At 47.7% G+C, this 18,480-nt stretch overlaps 1 protein-coding gene across 1 annotated transcript; it reads left to right on the forward strand.

Annotated features, from left to right (window-relative positions):
- Positions 1 to 4,135: 4,135 nt before the first annotated feature.
- LOC112675253 (ral guanine nucleotide dissociation stimulator-like) lies at positions 4,136 to 8,282 on the forward strand. Its single transcript, XM_025471855.3, has 6 exons — positions 4,136 to 4,330; positions 4,718 to 4,828; positions 5,365 to 5,558; positions 6,075 to 6,134; positions 7,037 to 7,230; positions 7,469 to 8,282. Exons 1-6 carry the CDS (start codon positions 4,193 to 4,195, stop codon positions 8,017 to 8,019), a joined length of 1,248 nt encoding a protein of 415 aa, XP_025327640.1. The 5' UTR covers positions 4,136 to 4,192; the 3' UTR covers positions 8,020 to 8,282.
- Positions 8,283 to 18,480: the final 10,198 nt, after the last annotated feature.

The following is an 18,480-nucleotide window of genomic DNA, read 5'->3' on the forward strand; positions in this document are numbered from 1 at the left end:
CTCTCAAGAGTTTTGATCAGGAACGGATGCTGTATTTTGTCAAATGCTTTCTCTACATCTAATGAGAGTATCCTATGGTTCTTGTTTTTTCTCTTGCTGACCTGATCAATCACATTGATTGTTTTATGAGTGTTGAACCAGTCTTGCATCCGGGGATAAATCCCACTTGGTCATGGTGAATAATCTTCTAATGTACTGTTGGATCCTATTGGCCAGTATTTTATTGAGAATGCTTGCATCTGTGTTCATTAGGGATATTGGACTATAATTCTCCTTTTTGGTGGGGTCTTTGTCTGGTTTTGGAATTAAGGTGATGCTGGCCTCATTGAACGAGTTTGGAAGTACTCCATCTCTTTTTATCTTCGGCACAGCTTTAGTAAAATAGGTATGGCTTCTTCTTTAAACGTTTGATAGAATTCCCCTGGGAAACCATCTGGCTCTGAACTTTTGTGTTTTTGATGGTTTTGAGGTTTTTGATGACTGCTTCAATTTCCTCCCTGGTTATTGGCCTGTTCAGGTTTTCTATTTCTTCCTGTTCCAGTTTTGGTAGTTTGTGGTTTTCCAGACATGTGTCCTTTTCTTCTAGATTGCCTAATTTATTGGCGTATAGCTGCTCATACTAAGTTTTAAAAATCATTTGTATTTCCTTGGTGTTGGTGCTGATCTCTCCTTTCTCATTCATGATTTTATTAATTTGAGTCTTTTCTGTCTTCTTTTTATTTAATAAGGTTGGCTAATGGTTTATCTATCTTATTAATTCTTTCAAGAACCAACTCCTGGTTTTGTGGATCTGTTCCACAGTTCTTCTGGTCTCCAATTCATTGAGTTCTGCTTGAATCTTTATTAATTCTCTTCTTCTGCTGGGTGTAGGATCCATTTGCTGTTTTGTCCCCAGCTCCTTTAGGTGCAAGGTTAGCTTTTGTATTTGGGTTCTTTCCACTTTTTGGATGGATGCTTGTATTGCAATGGATTTCCCCCCTCATTACTGCTTTTGCTGTATCCCAAAGATTTGGAATGGTTGTATCGTCATTCTCATTAGTTTGCATGAATCTTTTTAATTCTTCCCTAATTTCCTAGTTTCCGCATTCGGGGCATAAATATTCATGAATGTTAGGTCCTCTTGTTGGATAGATCCTTTAAGTATGACAGAGTGTCCCTCTTCATCTCTCACTACAGTCTTCGGGATAAACTTTAGTTTATCTGATATAAGGATGACCACCCCTGTTTTCTTTTGAGGACCATTCGAATGGTCCATGGTTCTCCAACCTTTTATTTTCAGGCTGTAGGTGTCCTTATGTCTAAAATGAGTCTCTTGAAGACAGCAAATAGATGAGTCTTGCTTTTTTATCCAGTCTGAAACCCTGAGCCTTTTGATGGGGTCATTAAGCCCATTCATGTTCAGAGTTACTATTGAAAGGTAGGAATTTAGTGTCATCATGATACCTATTCAGTCCCTGTTTTTGTGGATTGTTCCCTTGGACTTCCTCTTTCTTTTACAGGCCCCCCCCCCCTTAATATTTCTGGCAGAGCCAGCTTGGTGGTCACATATTCTTTCAGTTTCTGCCTATCTTGGAAGCTCTTTATCTCTCCTGCTATTCTGAATGAGCGCCTTGCTGGATAAAGTATTCTTGGCTGCAGGTTCTTCTCATTTAGGACCCTGACTATATCCTGCCGGCCCTTTCTCACCTCCCAGGTCTCTATGGAGAGGTCTGCTATTGTCCTAATGCTTCTCCCCATAAAAGCTATGATTTCTTGTCTCTTGCTGCTTTAAGGATCTTCTCTTTATCTTTGGAATTTGCAAGTTTTAGTATTAAATGTTGAAGTGTTGAGCAGATTTTATTGATTTTAGGGGGGGGTCTTCTATCTCCTGGATCTGAATGCCTGTTTCCCTTGCCAAGTTAGGGAAGGTCTCAGCTATGATTTGTTCAAATACAGTCTCTGGAACTCTGTCCCTTTTGGCACCCTCGTTAACCCCAATTAAATGTAGATTTTTTCCTTCAGAGGCTGTCTCTTATTTCCGTTAACCTATCCTCATTGTCTTTTAATTGTTTTTCTCTTTTATCCTCAGTTTCCGTCCTTGCCATCAACTTGTCTTCTATGTCACTCATTCGTTCATCTACCTCGTTAACCCTCGTCCTTAGGACCTCCAGTTTGGATTGCATCTCACTTAATTAATTTTTAATTTTGGCCAGATTAGATCTAAATTCTGCAGTCATGAAGTCTCTTGAATCCTTTCTGCTTTTTTCTAGAGCCACCAGTAGCTTTATAATTGCGCTTATGAATTGGCTTTTTGATATTGAATTGTAATCCAAATTTTGTAACTCTGTGGGAGAGAGGACTGTTTCTGATTCTTCCTTTTGAGGTGACTTTTTCCTTCTAGTCATTTTGCTCAATACGGAGTGGCCAAAAACAAGTTGTACTGGAAAAAGGAGAAAAAGAGAGAGAAAAAACAGACGAATAAAAAAGAAGAAAAAAGGAGGGTGGGGAAACAACAGACACAAACAGAAAAGAAAAAGCAAGGGGCAGGCCCCTCCCTCAGAAGACCACCTAGAAGGCCACCTAGAAGGATCCCAGGATCCAAACTGTAGCACTAATACGGTGGTCACTGGCCACATCAGGCCCTGGGCCGAAGGTGGACGCTCAGCCCCTGAGTCACCTGGGGGTCCTACACTAAGCTATTTAAAACGTACAAGTGATTGTGTCCTACGCTGTTTGTAATGTGGTAAAATTTCTCTTTCCTAAGAAAGAGAGGGCAGCCCGGGTGGCTCAGCGGTTTAGCGCCACCTTCGGCCCAGGGCCTGATCCTGGGGACCCAGGATGGAGTCCTGCGTCGGGCTCCCTGCATGGAGCCTGCTTCTCCCTCTGCCTGTGTCTCTGCCTCTCTCTCTCTCTGTCACTCTCATGAATAAATAAATAAAAATCTTTAAATCAAAACAAACAACACAAAATAATTCGCTTAGGCCTTTGCTGGAAGGTGCTGCTTGTTGCTCGACTTGTGTTCCGTGGAGTCCGTGAGGCACGATCATCCTCACAGTCGAGGCTTGCCGCTTTCTTTGTGTCACCGATGTGCTCCTGCCTCTTTATCCCTCTTTCTGCTTTTTGGTTTGATGAATTATTTTTTCATGATTCTATTTTAAGTTCTCCATTTTGTCCATTCGACATTCAGCTTTCTTTCTTTTTTTATTTAATGATCTTCAATGATGTTGCTTCTCCTCTGCTAACTTCCTAGTTCTGCACATGGTCTGCATGTGTGTCCGTGTCTCTGTTTCTCGGTCAGTGTACGTGGACACACAACATGATTTCAGTTCAGTCAGGGGTCAGGCTGGAGAGTCAGGGCCTCCTGTCTACGTTCAGTTCTGCGACTGATGGCAGGTTTCAAATGCCCAAGGTCAAGGCAACCCACTGGGTGCACCGCTGTCCACAGCTCACCCAGTGGAAACGAGGGAAGGGCCCGGAACGCACGAAGGCAGGGGTTCAGGATAAGGACGGCCTCACACCTTCTAGGCCAAGATTCTGACACCTTCTGTAGGGTTTGCCTTGGATTCAGGAGCCTAGGACCGTGGGGAGCTATTGCTCATCCCTCCCCCGGGGGGACTGTCACTTCTGGGCTTCTAGAATGAGAGTACCAGTGCCCACGTGTGTGCACACAGGAACCGTGGACCTGGAACACATGTACACAACAAGGAAGAACGTGTGGTTGGAGGTATTTCCTGCATGTGACACCCACCTCCAAGGTCATACATATGATGCCACAGTGGCCTGGGGACGTCTGGGTGAAGCACCCACTAGCATAATCCCAGTCCCACAGGCAAGACGCACACCATCCCCAATGGGCACAACGGCTTCTCTGGGGTCAAACCGGGGAAGAATGGAAAGTTGTGTCTGAACCCAGGCGTGTGTCCAGGCTGGGTCCCTGGCTGCACAGAGACCTTCCCTGGGGCCTGTGGATGGGGGTGCGGGTGTGTCACTGTGTGCACAGGCCATTGCCTGCAGGGAGGCGGGGGGGCGTCTGCAGCCCCGAGCCCTGCCCCTGCAGCTTCCTCCAGGAGTGGGTCAGGGAGGGGGTCCCAGGGAGTGAGGTCACTGCCGTGTCACAGAGCCCAACAATACTTGGAACCCCCGTAACCAGGCACCCGCATCCAGTGCAGCCCCAGCTCAGGCTCACTTGGCTGGAGACATCTGCTACTAGAAGATGTTCTCTTGCTGCCTTCTCACCTCTGGGGGCTCTGGCTCCCAGGAACCCCAGGGGTGCGGCTTGTTCCAATGCTGTAGGCATTGGCTCCAGAATAAATACCAACGCATCTGGGCCTTTATCAGGAGGCGCCTTCCGGTAACACAGCGCAGGCCAGGGCAGGCCCCCTGTGCCACCATCCTGGGAGCCCCATCCCCTCCTCCTCAGGTTCAGGGAACCAGGGATGTGTGAGCAGGTCCCATGCAGGCTGGGGGACCCTGCAGGGCGGCAGGTTTCCCGGGGATCCCTTCAGGGTCACCCTGATGTCATGGTGGGCAGGGGGCAAACAGGGTTCCTGAGGTCCTCTACTCGCCCCGGAGTCACCCCAAGGCCCTGCAGCCACATCCCTTTGGTGTCCCCGGGGGCGGTGGGTGCCGCCTGCACTGTGGTGTGTCTGGGTGGAGGCAGCTGGGGGTGCGGCCCAGCCGAGGGGGCCAGACCGGGCGCTGAGGCCTCCTGCCTGGCTGCCGGGCACTGTCTCCACAGAGCTGCACCCGGGTCGTGGGGTGCGAGCAGGAGGAAGGGGTCATCTGCCCCACCGCCTCCAGGAGCAGGGAGGTGCCCTGCGCAGCTAACGGAGGCCAGCGCGGGCTCAGGGTGAGTGCAGGGGCTGGGCTCCCCCTACACTCCTGCTCCCACATGAGTCTGGATCCCCCCCTCCCCACACCTGCCCCCATGGCCCTGCCTCTGCCTGGGCCAGATGCAGAGTCCCTGCGCACAGATGTGTGGGAACATCAGAATAGAGCCCTCAGGGGAGGCCTGGTCGCCCGGGGGTTAGCGCCTGCCTTCCCCCAGGCCCTGACCCCGCAGGCCCGGGATCGAGCCCCGCCTGGGCTCCCTGCACGGGGCTGCTTCTCCCTCTGTCTGTGCGGCTGCCTCTCTCGGTCTCTGTCTCTCTGTGTCTCTTGAGGTCCTTGGATTGACCCAAATATTTTGAACATTTATCCTCTGAGATTGTTTCTTTATTGGATAGTTAGTCCTGTTTGTGTAAGAGACAGGCAGGGAGCTTGAGCGGGAGAGGGAGCCCCAGCTCCTCAAACCCACGGGGCCCCCAGCGCGGGGCCTGCCAGGGCGGGATCCCAGGCCTCCGGGCGGCTCCCTGCAGGCTGCACGTCCCCTCTGTCCCACCTCAGGGTGCAGTGGCCTCTGCCTGGATGGGGCATCGGATCGTCCCGGCCAATCTCAGCCGGACGGACCTGCTGGAGCTCGAAGTCCGACAACTGCTGCCCGCCTTGCAGCGCAGGGAGGTCATCTCCATTTTCACCTTTTTGTATGATTACCGTGGATTTGCCACCACAGACGAGGTGCTGGACCTGCTGTTCACCGAGTGAGCACCTGCCCCTCCGCAGCCCAGGGCTGGGCCACCTGCTGCTGGGGAGGCTGGGGATGGCGTGAGCTTCCCGGCCTCGGGCTGCTCCCCCACCTGGAGCAGGGTCCCCCAGGGCCTAGCAGGGTCCTGGAGGGCAGCTATGTCACTCCTCCCCGTGACGAGGCCTGGGCCTCCTCCCCCCGTCACCAGGGTCCTGAGCGGCCTGTTTCCCCATTGAAAGGGAGGTTTGAGAGTCCATCGGGGGTCTGTGTCCTGGGGCAACCAGCCTGGGGGGACCCGGGACGCCCCAGGACCACTCGGATATGGGCCATGGGCCTGGCTGGAGCCCTTTCATGCTCAAGCCTTCAGGAGGACCCGGCAGGTGCGGGCGCTTCTCCGGGATCTGCCCGTGGCCCCACGCAAGAGCTGACGGCCCCCGGGGCTCCGGCCTAGTCGGGGTCAGAGGGTGACAGCCCCCATGATGAGAAGGCGCGTCCCCAGCACGATTCATGGGATGCCCCCGCCCTCCTCTAGATATGGGTGCATCGTAGCTGCATGTGGTGATAACGACGCGGACCTGCAGCGCTGGAAACTGTGAGTGACTCCGGCTCCTGCAGGAGGGCCTTCCCTCTCCAGGAGGGCAGCGAGGGGGCTGTGGGGCGGGGGGGGGGGGGCTGCACCCTCACCCCACACATCTGCAATTCCCATGACACAGTAAAGGTCTAAGGGCCCTTCAGGAAAAGACTGAAGGAGAGCGGTAGATGGGGTGCGGGCTTGGTGGGAGAGCACTGGGACCCCTAAGGAGACCTCCATCCCCCCCCAACCCTCTCTCTGCCCCACACCTGGGGCCCAGAGCAGAGGGGGTGGGGAGCATCGCACTCCCCAATCTGGTGGCACCTGGACCCGGGGGCACAGCAGGTGCTCAGGAGGGCCGGTGAGGGCTCCCGGACCAGGTGGCCCCCGCCCCGTGGGAGAAGCGAGATTAGAGTCAGTGGAAGGACACCCCCGGGGGCCCCTCGGGAGGGAGGCAGCACAGAGCCACAGGAGGGAAGGTGGCGGTCCCGGGTGGCTCCTGGCAAGGCCTGGCAGGACACAGAGCCCGAGCCCTCCTGGCTTGGAGCTTCCCAGAGTGACAGTGTGTGCAGTGAGGGCAATGACAGGCCAGACGCCCCCAGTCCCCCGACGCCTGCCGGTGGACTCAAGGGGCAGGTGGGCAGTGACCAGGCTGAGGAGGGAGCCCGGCTTCCCCAGGAGAGACGCTGATGGTCACCCCGCTGGGCCTGGGCTCCCCGCACAGAGGCTACGTGCCAGCCCCTCCTCGGGGAGCAGGCCTGTGGCAGGCAGGACCGCCAGGTGGCAGGGGGATGAGGAGCAGGACTGGCCGCCTACACCCCGCGCGGGAGGCCCAGGCCCCGGGTCCTGCAGGGCTTCCCCGGGACACCTGCATGTGACAGAGCCCTGTCTTCTGACGCCTGTGCCCGCCTGTCCCTCCCCAGGGCCATCTGCTACATGTTGAAAATATGGCTGGATTACTACCGGGAGGACTTTTGTCAGCTCCCAGAATTTCCCTCCCTGAGGAAGCTTCTGGAATTCCTAAGACAGCACATGCCAGGCTCAGACGTGGAAGTCCGGGCCCTGCGTCACCTGAGGCAGTTCAGACGCCTCCATGCAGCAGAGCCAGAGGCTGGGGGTGAGGAGGCCTGGGGGTGGCCGAGCTGGGGACAGGGGTGCCCGCGGATCCAGCCAACGTGCAGCTGGGCCGGGAGCAGGGGGTGGGCTCACACCCCACCCACGGGCTGCAGCCTGGGGACACCTCCCAGGGCTCCTGCCCTCACACACGGGGAGCGGTGGGAAGAGTGGCCTTGACTTGGGAGGGACGTGGACAGTCCGTCCTGGTGGTGCTACTTTTTGTCTTCTTGGATCCACAGCTTCGGCCGGAGCAAAACACCCTGAATCCGCCCTGGAGGCCGCCCCAGCTCCGACCGCGGGGCCTGCTGCCCCGTCGGGGCCTGGGGGCATCGAGGCCGTCCTGGCTGCCTGGGCTGAGGGCTCGGCCCGCGCTGCGGTGCCCGCTGGGGAGGCGGAGCCCCTGCAGGTAGTGGTCACTGCTGAAGTTCACCGCTCCGCCCTGGGGGAGCCGCCTGCACCCCTGGGAGCCCTGGGGGAGGAGCAGGCGCCAGCCCCTGCTCTGGAGGTCGTGGATGTGCCCGAGCCGCCTCCTAACTCGATGGAGCAACCGGCCTCGGGGCCGGAGCCACCCGTTGAGCCACCCCAGGAGCCCGCCCCAGCTCTGGCTGTGTGGCCTGCTGCTTCAGGGCCTGAGCTAATCGAGCTGGACCTGGGTGCCGGAGAGGAGGACCTGGTCAAGGCCGAGATGCTGGCTCCTGAGGCGAAGGTGGTGCACGTGCTGGTCGAACCTATGATTCCCCGCCCCGATGAGGAGGAGCCCCCTGCACCCGCGGCCACCCCGGAGGAGTAGGCCCCGGCGCCTGCATTCGGGGTCCCCAGAGGGCCAGAGCTGCCACCTGACTCCGGAACAACTGGCTTCGACCCCTGCGCAGCCCCCTGACCACCTCGGGAGCCCGCCCCAGCTCCCACCGCGGGGCTGGTGATGGCTGCAGCCCAGTGGAGACTTGCCCTCCCCTGTCATTTTACTGTTTCTATATTTTGAGTTTTTCTTTAACCTGTATAATGGCTTATAGAGTTTTATTGTAATAAAGGATAAGTTAGCTTCACACAAAATTGACTCTGATGCTTTTAAATGATACATCGTGGTACTTTAGGTCCATTCACAGTGTCGCAGGCCCGGAGCCCAGGGCATCGGGGGACACAGCTGAGGGTCTGGTGCCCCCCGGGCCAGGCAGAGGCCGGGAGGACACAGGACAGCCAGGTCGCTCCTGCTGCCGGGTAGCCCCGAGCTGTGCAGACCGGCAGCCCCACCCCGGAGCACCCAGGCCCCTGTACGGGAGCTGGGGTGGTTACTGCGGGAGCTGAGTCCAGGGCTGGACAGCTGGCCACCGCCACTGTGGTTGTCCCCCCTGGTGTCACCCTGTACCTGGGACTGAGCAGGGGCCTCACAGGATAAACAATCCCACTGAGACGTGCACCTGGCAGAGGGCTGGGCAGCCCCCCCAGGTGCACACACCTGAGAATCAGCACAGCAGGCCCCTCCCCCAGAGGCCACCTACAAGGCCAGGGGAAAAGCAAGTAATTGACCAAGCAGCACTGGAAAGTTCCAGGGGGAAGTGGAGGGATTTATAGTATATAGAATCAACGATACTCTCCCTTGTTTTTTGTTTTTTGTTTTTTGTTTTTTTCTGTATCTGTTGTTTCCCCACCCCCTTTTCTCTTCTTTTTTCTTCATCTTTTTTTTTTCTCTCTTTTTCTCCTTTTTCCAGTACAACTTGTTTTTGGCCACTCCGTATTGAGCAAAATGACTAGAAGGAAAATGTCACCTCAAAAGAAAGAATCAGAAACAGTCCTCTCTCCCACAGACTTACGTTCTCAACAAGATACTAGCCAATAGGATACAACAGTAAATAAAGATTATTCACCATGAACAAGTGGGATTTATCCCCGGGATGCAAGGCTGGTTCAACACTCCTAAAGCAATCAATGTGATTCATCAGGTCAGCAAGAGAAAAAACAAGAACCATAGGATCCTCTCAATAGATGCAGAAAGCATTTGACAAAATACAGTATCCGTTGCTGATCAAAACTCTTGAGAATGGGGGATCCCTGGGTGGCTCAGCGGTTTGGCACCTGCCTTCGTCCCAGGGCGTGATCCTGGAGTCCTGGGATCAAGTCCCACATCGGGCTTCCTTCATGGAGCCTGCTCCTCCCGCTGCCTGTGTCTTTGCCTCTCTCTCTGTGTGTCTCTCATGAATAAATAAATAAAATATTAAAAAAAAAACTCTTGAGAATGTAGGGATAAGGAACATTCCTCAACATCTTAAAAGCCATCTACGAGTAGCCCACAGCAAATATCATTCTCAATGGGGAAACACTGGGAGCCTTTCCCCTGAGATCAGGAACAAGACAGGGATGTCCACTCTCACCACTGCTATTCAACATAGTACTAGAAGCCCTAGCCTCAGCAATCGGGCAACAAGAAGAAATAAAAGGCATTCAAATCGGCAAAGAAGTCAAACTCTCCCTCTTCGCAGGTGACATGATACTGTGCATAGAAAACCTAAAAGACTCCACACCAAGATTGCTAGAACTCATACAGCAATTCAGCAGTGTGGCAGCAGACAAAATCAATGCTCAGAAGTCAGTGGCATTTCTATACACTAAAAATGGGACTGAAGAAAGAGAAATTAAGGAATCAATCCCATTTACAATTGCACCCAAAAGCAAAAGATACCTAGGAATCAACCTAACCAAAGAGGTAAAGGATCTATACCCTAAAAACTACAGAACACTTCTGAAGGAAATTGAGGAAGACACAAAGAGATGGAAAAATACTCCATGCTCATTGATTGGAAGAATTAATATTGTGAAAATGTCAATGCTACCTCGGGCAATTTACACGCTCAATGCAATCCCTATCAAAATATCATGGACTTTCTTCAGAGAGTTGGAACAAACCATCTTAAGATTTGTGTGGATTCAGAAAAGACCCCAAATAGCCAGGGGAATATTTAAAAAGAAAACCATAGCAGGGGGCATCACAATGCCAGATTTCAGGTGGTACTACAAAGCTGTGGTCATGAAGACAGTGTGGTCCTGGCACAAAAACAGACTCATAGATCAATGGAACAGAATAGAGAATCCAGAAGTGGACCCTCAACTCTATGGTCAACTAATATTCAACAAATCAGGAAAGACTATCCACTGGAAAAAGGACAATCTCTTCAATAAATGGTGCTGGGAAAATTGGACATCCACATGCAGAAGAATGAAACTGGACCATTCTCTTACACCAAACACAAAGAAAAACTCAAAATGGATGAAGGATCTAAATGTGAGACAAGATTCCATCAAAATCCTAGAGGACAACACAGGCAACACCCTTTTTGAACTTGGCCACAGTAACTTCTTATAAGATACATCCACGAAGGCAAAAGAAACAAAAGCAAAAATGAACTATTGGGACTTCATCAAGATTAGAAGCTTTTGCACCGCAAAGGAAACAGTCAACAAAACTAAAAGACAACCTACAGAATGGGAGAAGATATTTGCAAATGACGTATCAGATAAAGGACTAGTACCCAAGATCTATATCTATAAAGAACTTATTAAACTCAACAGCAAAGAAACCAACTCTTGGTGATAATCACTTTTAAATATTTTGTGTATATCTTCTGGTCTTTTTTTTCTTCCTACTTGTGTACATACATATATATGTGTATGTGCATTCATCACCCAAACAGACATCATACAGCTTATATGATTTTCTGTCCTAAAATCAGCATGGCACAGTGCTTGTGTACATGGACTCTGGAGCCACATTCTTTTTTTTTTTTTTTAAGATTTTATTTATTTATTCATGAGAGACACAGAGAGAGACAGAGAGGTAGAGAATGAGGCAGAAGGAGAGGCAGGCTCCACACAGGGAGCTGGATATGGGACTCCTGAAACTGCAGGATGACGCCCTGGGCCTAAGGCAGACACCCAACCACTGAACACCCAGGCATCCCTCAGTCTCCACATTCTTAACATGGAGATAAGAGTAGATGGAATGTTCACATGAGGATTAAGTGAGATAATGAATATATAGCAATTTACCACAATGTTAGGCAAAGTGTGAGTATTCAAGAAATTTTCTCTTCTCTTTAAGATATGATGAAAACTTCTCATTCTATTAAATATTGTTGAAATACCGGATTCTTTCCCATTAGTATCCCAATATATTTATGTATTCTATGTCCATCCCTTTTTGATCACAGCATAATGTAGAAACCAAGGCAGCCTAGCATCATGGCAGGCTCCAGAGTCAAAATGCTTGGGTTTAGCTTCTGACTTCACGATTAACTATCTGTATGACTTTGGGTGAGTTACTTAATTTCTATAATCTCAGTTTTCTAACCAGTGAAATGGATATATTTGTCCTGAGTTGTTATGATATTTAACTGATACAATATATGTGAAGTAGGCAGTAAATCTTAGCGATGATGACGATGGTGGTGGTGGTGTGGTAGTGTTTCCAAATATGTAAGGGGTTTCCAAATATTTAAGATGTTTCTAATATATGCCAATTGCATTATTCATTTTATAATTTCTAGAGAGCAGGTTTAACTGAAAAAATGTAGAGCCTATGGTTGGCCAGTGTGGGGGAGAAACAAGGGAGCTCTGGTTGGCCAATGGACAAAATATATTTCAAGATTCCAAATGGTGAAAATAAAGTAAAACTTGTATGGTAACAACTAATATGTCATTTTTTTTTGTAAGGCTGTTGAATCATAGAAAAAGATCAACCACTTTAAGAGGACATAGAATTTTATTTTAACATAATGAGACAGACTCCACAACAATCAATCTTATTATTTTTGAGTCGCACCTAGAATATTTACTCTCTTCTGGAAACAGAAAGCTTTGGTGAGCTCAACAATTATATCACTTTATGATGAATAAAAGTACACACACGTCTATTAATATTCTCTTTGCCTTCGAGCCTTGATACTAAAAATAAGACCTAGCATATGTCAAACTGGTTTTCATGTGATCACTAAACTCATTATTTTCCCCGACATAATCTTCTATTTGATGACTCAAGTGCTAATGAATTCGATACAATATCTGTTATTATCAGAGAAAAATCCTGGTAGAGTTTTCGTTAATATCTCAGTTGATCATGCAGGTCTGAATTCAAAAATGTTATTCAAATTCTTTTGAAGCTGTGTGAGATCTGTTTGCTTCACCTTCTGTTCAATGCACGAAGCAATTAGCTTTGGCTATGTTAAAATAATACTTCCCATAACAGCATACGAACATTTTAGAAGAAAACTTACTCTAAGTTTTTCAAACAAAGTTTCAAGCATATTAAAATTATAGACTCAGAAGTACCAAAAATAGTGGAAAGCAGAATCTGGTCAAGAACAATGCAATGAAGATATTTAAAATTGCTACCTGTCAGCCAATTGTTGGCGCTAAATTGGGGGGTGAGGGAGTACATGATGCTCTATCTCTTGATGGAAAGGATTGGTGCCTAACGATGAAGCCTGTGTCTACATGAGGTGAGGAATTGGAATGGATTTTTCACATTATGTAGACAATGGTTTATAATAATCTAGAGTAGTAAAGACATCATTGGTAATGATCGATTACAAAATAGCCTTTCAATAGCTAAATTGAGATCCAATGCATTAGCTGAAATAAGAGTACGTTTCCGGGTGGTGGGAGCAGCAAACACAGGGACAGGAGAGTGAGTATGAATGTGCAGCTGTTGACCACAGGATGGAGCCCAAAGAGGTCAGGGACCCTGGATTGGCATTCCTGGGGGAAGAAGGGGGGCTTGCTGACAGAGCTCTTCTCTGCAGAGTCCCCCTTGGAGAGTTTAAATGCTTAAATGCCCTTGCAACAGTGGTTACTGTACATTTTGTTGCCCCATGGGTCTGTGATTTTTTTTTTTTTTAAGATTTTACTTATTCATGAGAGACCCACAGAGAGAGGGGCAGAGACACAGGCAGAGAGAGAAGCAGGCTCCATGCAGGGAGCCCGACATGGGACTCGATCCCGGGACTCCAGGATCACGCCCTGGGCCAAAGGCAGGTGCTAAATCCGCTGAGCTACCCAGGGATACCCAGGGGTCTATGATTTTTATCTGTGAAGTTTTTTTCTCTTAAAAAAAAAAAGTCTCAGTTGTTCTGTATTTTTTGGTTTCACCTGTTTTCTTCTATTGTCACAACTGAAGAGGCAGGCTTCATACCCCTTGTACGTAGACTATGAATAATGGCTTGTATTTGTGTAAATATTTGACGACTGTTTACACACAGAACCCACGTCAGGTGTTCAATAAACATACATGATGTTCATGCTTTTCAAAGCACATGGGCTTTTCCATGTCTTGTCTGAGCCTCAGAACAGCCCTGTGAAGAAAGCAGGGCAAATACTAGTGTCATTTTTCAAGAGAAGAAATTGGAACAGAAATGAAGAAATGGGAACAGGTTCCCAGAGTTGTTAGGAATGGTGCAAGAATTTGATTCTTGCTGACTTCTCTTTTGCTAGCTTCTTCTCATTCCGAAGCATCCTAAACAGATCAGTAAGAATTTGGGGCATATCACTCTCTCCTAGACGTCGCCAGGTCTTACTTCTGAAATAAAATTCATATAAATGTGAGCTTTGAGTCTCCATAGCAGATTCTCAAAGGGCCCATCAAATCATCCATCATCTGGATCAATCTTACACCTAAATCTCTTGAGGGTTTCCAGACTTCTGGTCTTTTCTTCAGCAGAAGAAGCAGGTTATTAGTGAAGTCCCATTATTTCAAATATATGAGTTGTTCCTTTGCACTGCAACCTTATTAAAATAAATACATGAGAAATTCCCAGTGAACAGGAATTTGGAGATAAAATAAAGCCAATGCTTGGCCTCTTAGAGGTTTAGCGGGAGTTGCTGCGTCTGGTAGACAGATCAGATCTCCAGGAAGAGGCTTCTCCAACTTTGGCATATGTGTAAGACACTCCCAGAGAGCCAGTTGAAGCTCTGGCTTCTGAATGGCATCCCAGACCTACTGACTTAGAGCCTCTGAGGGTGGGATCCTGTCCTCTGCATTTTAAATGACAATCTCGTTTAGTCCTGATGCCTGCCAGTGGTCCACACAAGGAGGAAGAATGCTATAGAGGCTGGCACTTTCCCATTTCCGGAATCTCTCTTCTTACACATAAAGAAGTTTAATTTTAAAAAATGTTATTGAAGCACAAGCCACACAGAGAAAGAGGCAAGGATGTAAATGAATAGCTCAGTGACTTATCACATGGGAGCACACTTGTGTGAGCACCATCCAGGTTAGTGGACAGAAAGCTGTCAACCTCCCCAGAAACACCCCTCCCTGGACGACTCCATCCTGTCTCTATAAAGACACCACTAGTTTTACCTGTTTCTGAACCCTATACAAATTGAATGAAAGACTATTATTTTGTGTTTGGTAGCATCAGATTATAGAAGCTACACCAGTTATGTTAACAGAGATCATCTCATTTAATAGAAGAATTGCTGGCATGGAGACTTGAAGAGGCAAAAAGGGACACCAGGTAGCCCGCAGGTAGCAAGCAACCTCAGGATGCAATTACCATCTCTAGGACCGGGGAGCAAAGAAAACAGGTTGGAATTATTATTACCATTTAGAAGACCAAGAGGTGGGGTGCTGTGGAGTGAAGCTCACACCCATGAGGCCAGGTGATGCTTTTCCCGTGAGCAGTTAAACACAAAAAGGGGAAACCCTTGATCCTGCCTGAGGGGGTGGAGGGGCGAGGTATGGGGAGCAGGTGCATTTCACCTTCCAGCCTTTGGGGCCTCCTCTAGTGCCCCCTAGTAGCAGAGCCTGGTGGGGAGCCAGTTGAATAACCGGCAGAGATCCTTTAGCTCAAGATGATGTTTGTGAGATCAGTCCGGGTTATGGGCATCAACAGCTCATTTATTTTTATTTGGCTGTATGAATAGACCACGATTTATTTACCATTTTGTTGTGGGTGGATACTTGGGGTGTTCTATTTTTTGACTATTACAAATGAGAATGGGGATGAACATTTTATTTATATATCTCTTTTAAGATTTTATTTATTTATTGGAGACAGAGAGAGAGAGACAGAGCACACAAGCAGGGGTGGGAGGGAGAAGCAGATTCGACTGGGGGCTGTATCCCAGGACCCAGGCATCATGACCTAAGCTGAAGGCAGATGGGTAACCCACTGAGCCACCCAAGTGTCCTGAGAATGAACATCTTAGGCTCGCTTATTGGCGCACATGTGCACAGGCTTCTGTGGGTGTGTGCCTGGTAGTGGCCTTGCCGGGTCATGCTCAACCTCATAGATAAGGCCAAACAGTTGTCTAAAGAGGCTCTACCAGTGGACACTCCCACCACCGGGCACGTGAGAGTCCTAGTTCTGCACTGTCATTATAGTTTTACTTTTCACTTCCCTGATGACTAATGAGGTTGAGTACATGCTATATAGATCCATCAGCCATTTTGGTGTAATCTTCTGTGAAATGTGCAAGTCTCGTGCACATTTCACTATTGGACTATTGTTTTCTTAGAGGCTTATAGGAATTCTTTGTATATACTAAATATAAGTCCTCTATCACTTATATAATATGCTTTTTCTTGGCTATAATTTACCTTTCCCAGTCTGTTGATGAAGAACAGAGGTTTTTAATTTTTTTTTTACGGTGGTAAAAAAAACACATAATATTAAACTTACCATCTTAACCATTTTTAAGTGTACAGTTCAGTAGTGCTAAGCATATTTACATTGTTGTGCAATAGAACTCTTTCATAGTCTAGAACCGAAACTCTATAACCACTAAACACTAACCCTCTCTTTTCCACCCAGCTCTTGGCAACAACCTCTCTACTGTGTGTTTCTGTGGTTTTGAGGACTTTAGATACTTCATGTGAATGGGATCATACAGCATTTGCCCTTTTGTGACTGACTTATTTCACTTAGCATGATGTCCCAGAAGTTCTTAGTTTTAATTAAGTACAATGAATGTATCACTTTCTCTTAACCGTTTCGTACTCTTCACATCTTATTTAAGACATTTTTTTTTTCTGACACAGGGTTATTAATGTATTATCTTGAATTATCTTCTAGATCCGTGCTAATATGGTAGCCACTGACCATATATGATTATTTAATTAAATTAAATTAAAGACAGTTTCCCAGCTGCACTAATCATGTTTCAAGTGGCTAATGTACTGGACAGTGTAGAAAGTTCTTTCGGATAGCACTGATCTAGAAGTTTTATTGTTTACTTTTCACATTTGGTTCTGCAATCCACCTGGAATTAATCTTTGTGTATGTGTTTGGTAGTCGTAAGTTTTAATTTTTTCCACATGGATTTCCAGTTATTCCAGCACTATTTATCTCCGCCCCCCCCCCTCCACTGCCCTTGCAGGGGCTAACTTAGTAATTTATGAAGTCTCTATTTATCAGTGAGCCTGTTTATGGATTCTCTCTTCTGTCCCATTAACCCATTTATCTCCCTTTGTGCTGATAAGTATCACATGAGCTTAATCACCATACTTAAATATGTGTTGACATCTGGTAAAGCAACTTCTCTCAGCTTGTTCTTCTCCAGCAATGTCTTGGCTATTCGTAACATAAACGTTTACGTTTCCATGCATACTTTTATCTTATTTATTTTTCTCTTTTAAGATTAATCTCAACCTCACAGAAAAGTTTCAAGCACAGAACAGAGGATTATTCTTTTCTGAAGCTGAAGCATTTGAGGGTAGGTTTTGCCCTACCACCCTCGAACACTTCAGTCTATTTCTTCAAAGACATCCCCCTATAGAATCAAGCCTCTAAGCCAGCAAATTAACATGGACAGTTTTAATATTTGAACTTTTTTTTTCCTTAAGGATTTAACCCGTTTATTCATGAGAGACACACAGAAAGAGAGAGAGGCAGAGACACAGGCAGAGGGAGAAGCAGGTGCCATGCAGGGAGCCCAATGTGGGACTCGATCCTGAGGCTCTGGGATCACGCCCGGGCCGAAGGCAGATGCTCAACCACTGAGCCATCCAGGCATCCCCCATTTAAACTTTAGACCCCATTCAAGTCGCCCCAAGGATTTAGTCCAGAGCTATGCCCTGCATTCAGTGTACATCTCTTTCGTCTTTATCAATCTAGAACATTTCTCAGACTTTCCTGGAATGTTGTGCCTTTGACACTTTCTGAAGATTATAGGCCATTTACTTTGTAGAATGTTCCCCTGTCTGGGTTTGTTCGCGTTTGATCATTATTAGATCTGGGTCCTGCGTCTTTGGCAAAAGTATCACAGTGGTGATGCCATGTTATCCTTGAATCTTCTCAAGCAGTGTGTGAATTTGGTTTGTGCCATTGTTGATCATACTAACTTGGAACACGTGGGGAGGTGGCGTCTGCCGGGCTTCTCCACCATAAAAAAAAAAAAAAAAAAAAAAGTTACATTTTCCCTCCCTTGGATTAAATATTCTTGGGGAAGATAACTTTGAAGTTATGTGAGTACCTTCTATCTCTACATGCTTTCAATGAATGAATGAACGAATGAACGGAAGGATGGATGGAAGGGTTTATAGCAGTAGGAACCGATGGTTTCCTGTTGTACTCAATGTGCTGGACTATGTTACCATCGTTACTTATTTTGATGTTTAAATTATCGCTGATTTGACTGGATGTAGAAATTAATAGAGATGTAAAGGTGAATGCTGGGTGTCAGTGTGTGCATGTATTCTCAAGCTTTGTCATCTGGGCGATTCGGGGAGTGGGGACCCCCCGGTCGTGATAAGCACCAGACTCTGGGCTCCTGTTGTGTTAATTTATCTGTTTATAGATTTAAAATAATGAGTTCACAGTGACATCTTTAATTGCTATTCAGGGTCCATCTAGTTTCCTCCCTGCATATTTGTCATCCCTTTCTCTAACAGAAACCGGGCTCCTAGAATTTTTAATATATTTACTTATTTGATCAATTGTTCAGTAAGTAACAAATCTCCCATTGTCACTGTTAGCCCCCTTCCCCCTCCTCATGGGTGCATTCCTTATCCCACCTGGGTTTCTTTATTTTATTTTATTTTATTTTATTTTATTTTATTTTATTTTATTTTATTTTATTTTATCTTATTTTTTTATTCATGAGAGACACAGAGAGAGGCAGAGACACAGGCAGAGGGAGAAGCAGGCTCCATGCAGGGAGCCTGATGCAGGACTCGATCCCGGGACTCCAGGATCACGCTCTGGGCCAAAAGCAGGTGCTCAACTGCTGAGCAACCCAGGGATCCCTCAAGGTAGAATTT

This window comes from Canis lupus, chromosome 16 (assembly GCF_003254725.2).
Source record: "Canis lupus dingo isolate Sandy chromosome 16, ASM325472v2, whole genome shotgun sequence".
NCBI classification, from domain to species: Eukaryota; Metazoa; Chordata; class Mammalia; order Carnivora; family Canidae; genus Canis; species Canis lupus.

Excerpts from the sequence above, each read along its gene's own strand:
- LOC112675253 (XM_025471855.3), top strand. The coding sequence starts at position 4,193 with ATGTTCTCTTGCTGCCTTCTCACCTCTGGGGGCTCTGGCTCCCAGGAA. Across the intron at positions 4,331-4,717 it reads TTATCAGGAGGCGCCTTCCG|AGCTGCACCCGGGTCGTGGG; the intron begins GTAACACAGCGC and ends CTGTCTCCACAG. Across the intron at positions 7,231-7,468 it reads AGCAGAGCCAGAGGCTGGGG|CTTCGGCCGGAGCAAAACAC; the intron begins GTGAGGAGGCCT and ends TTGGATCCACAG.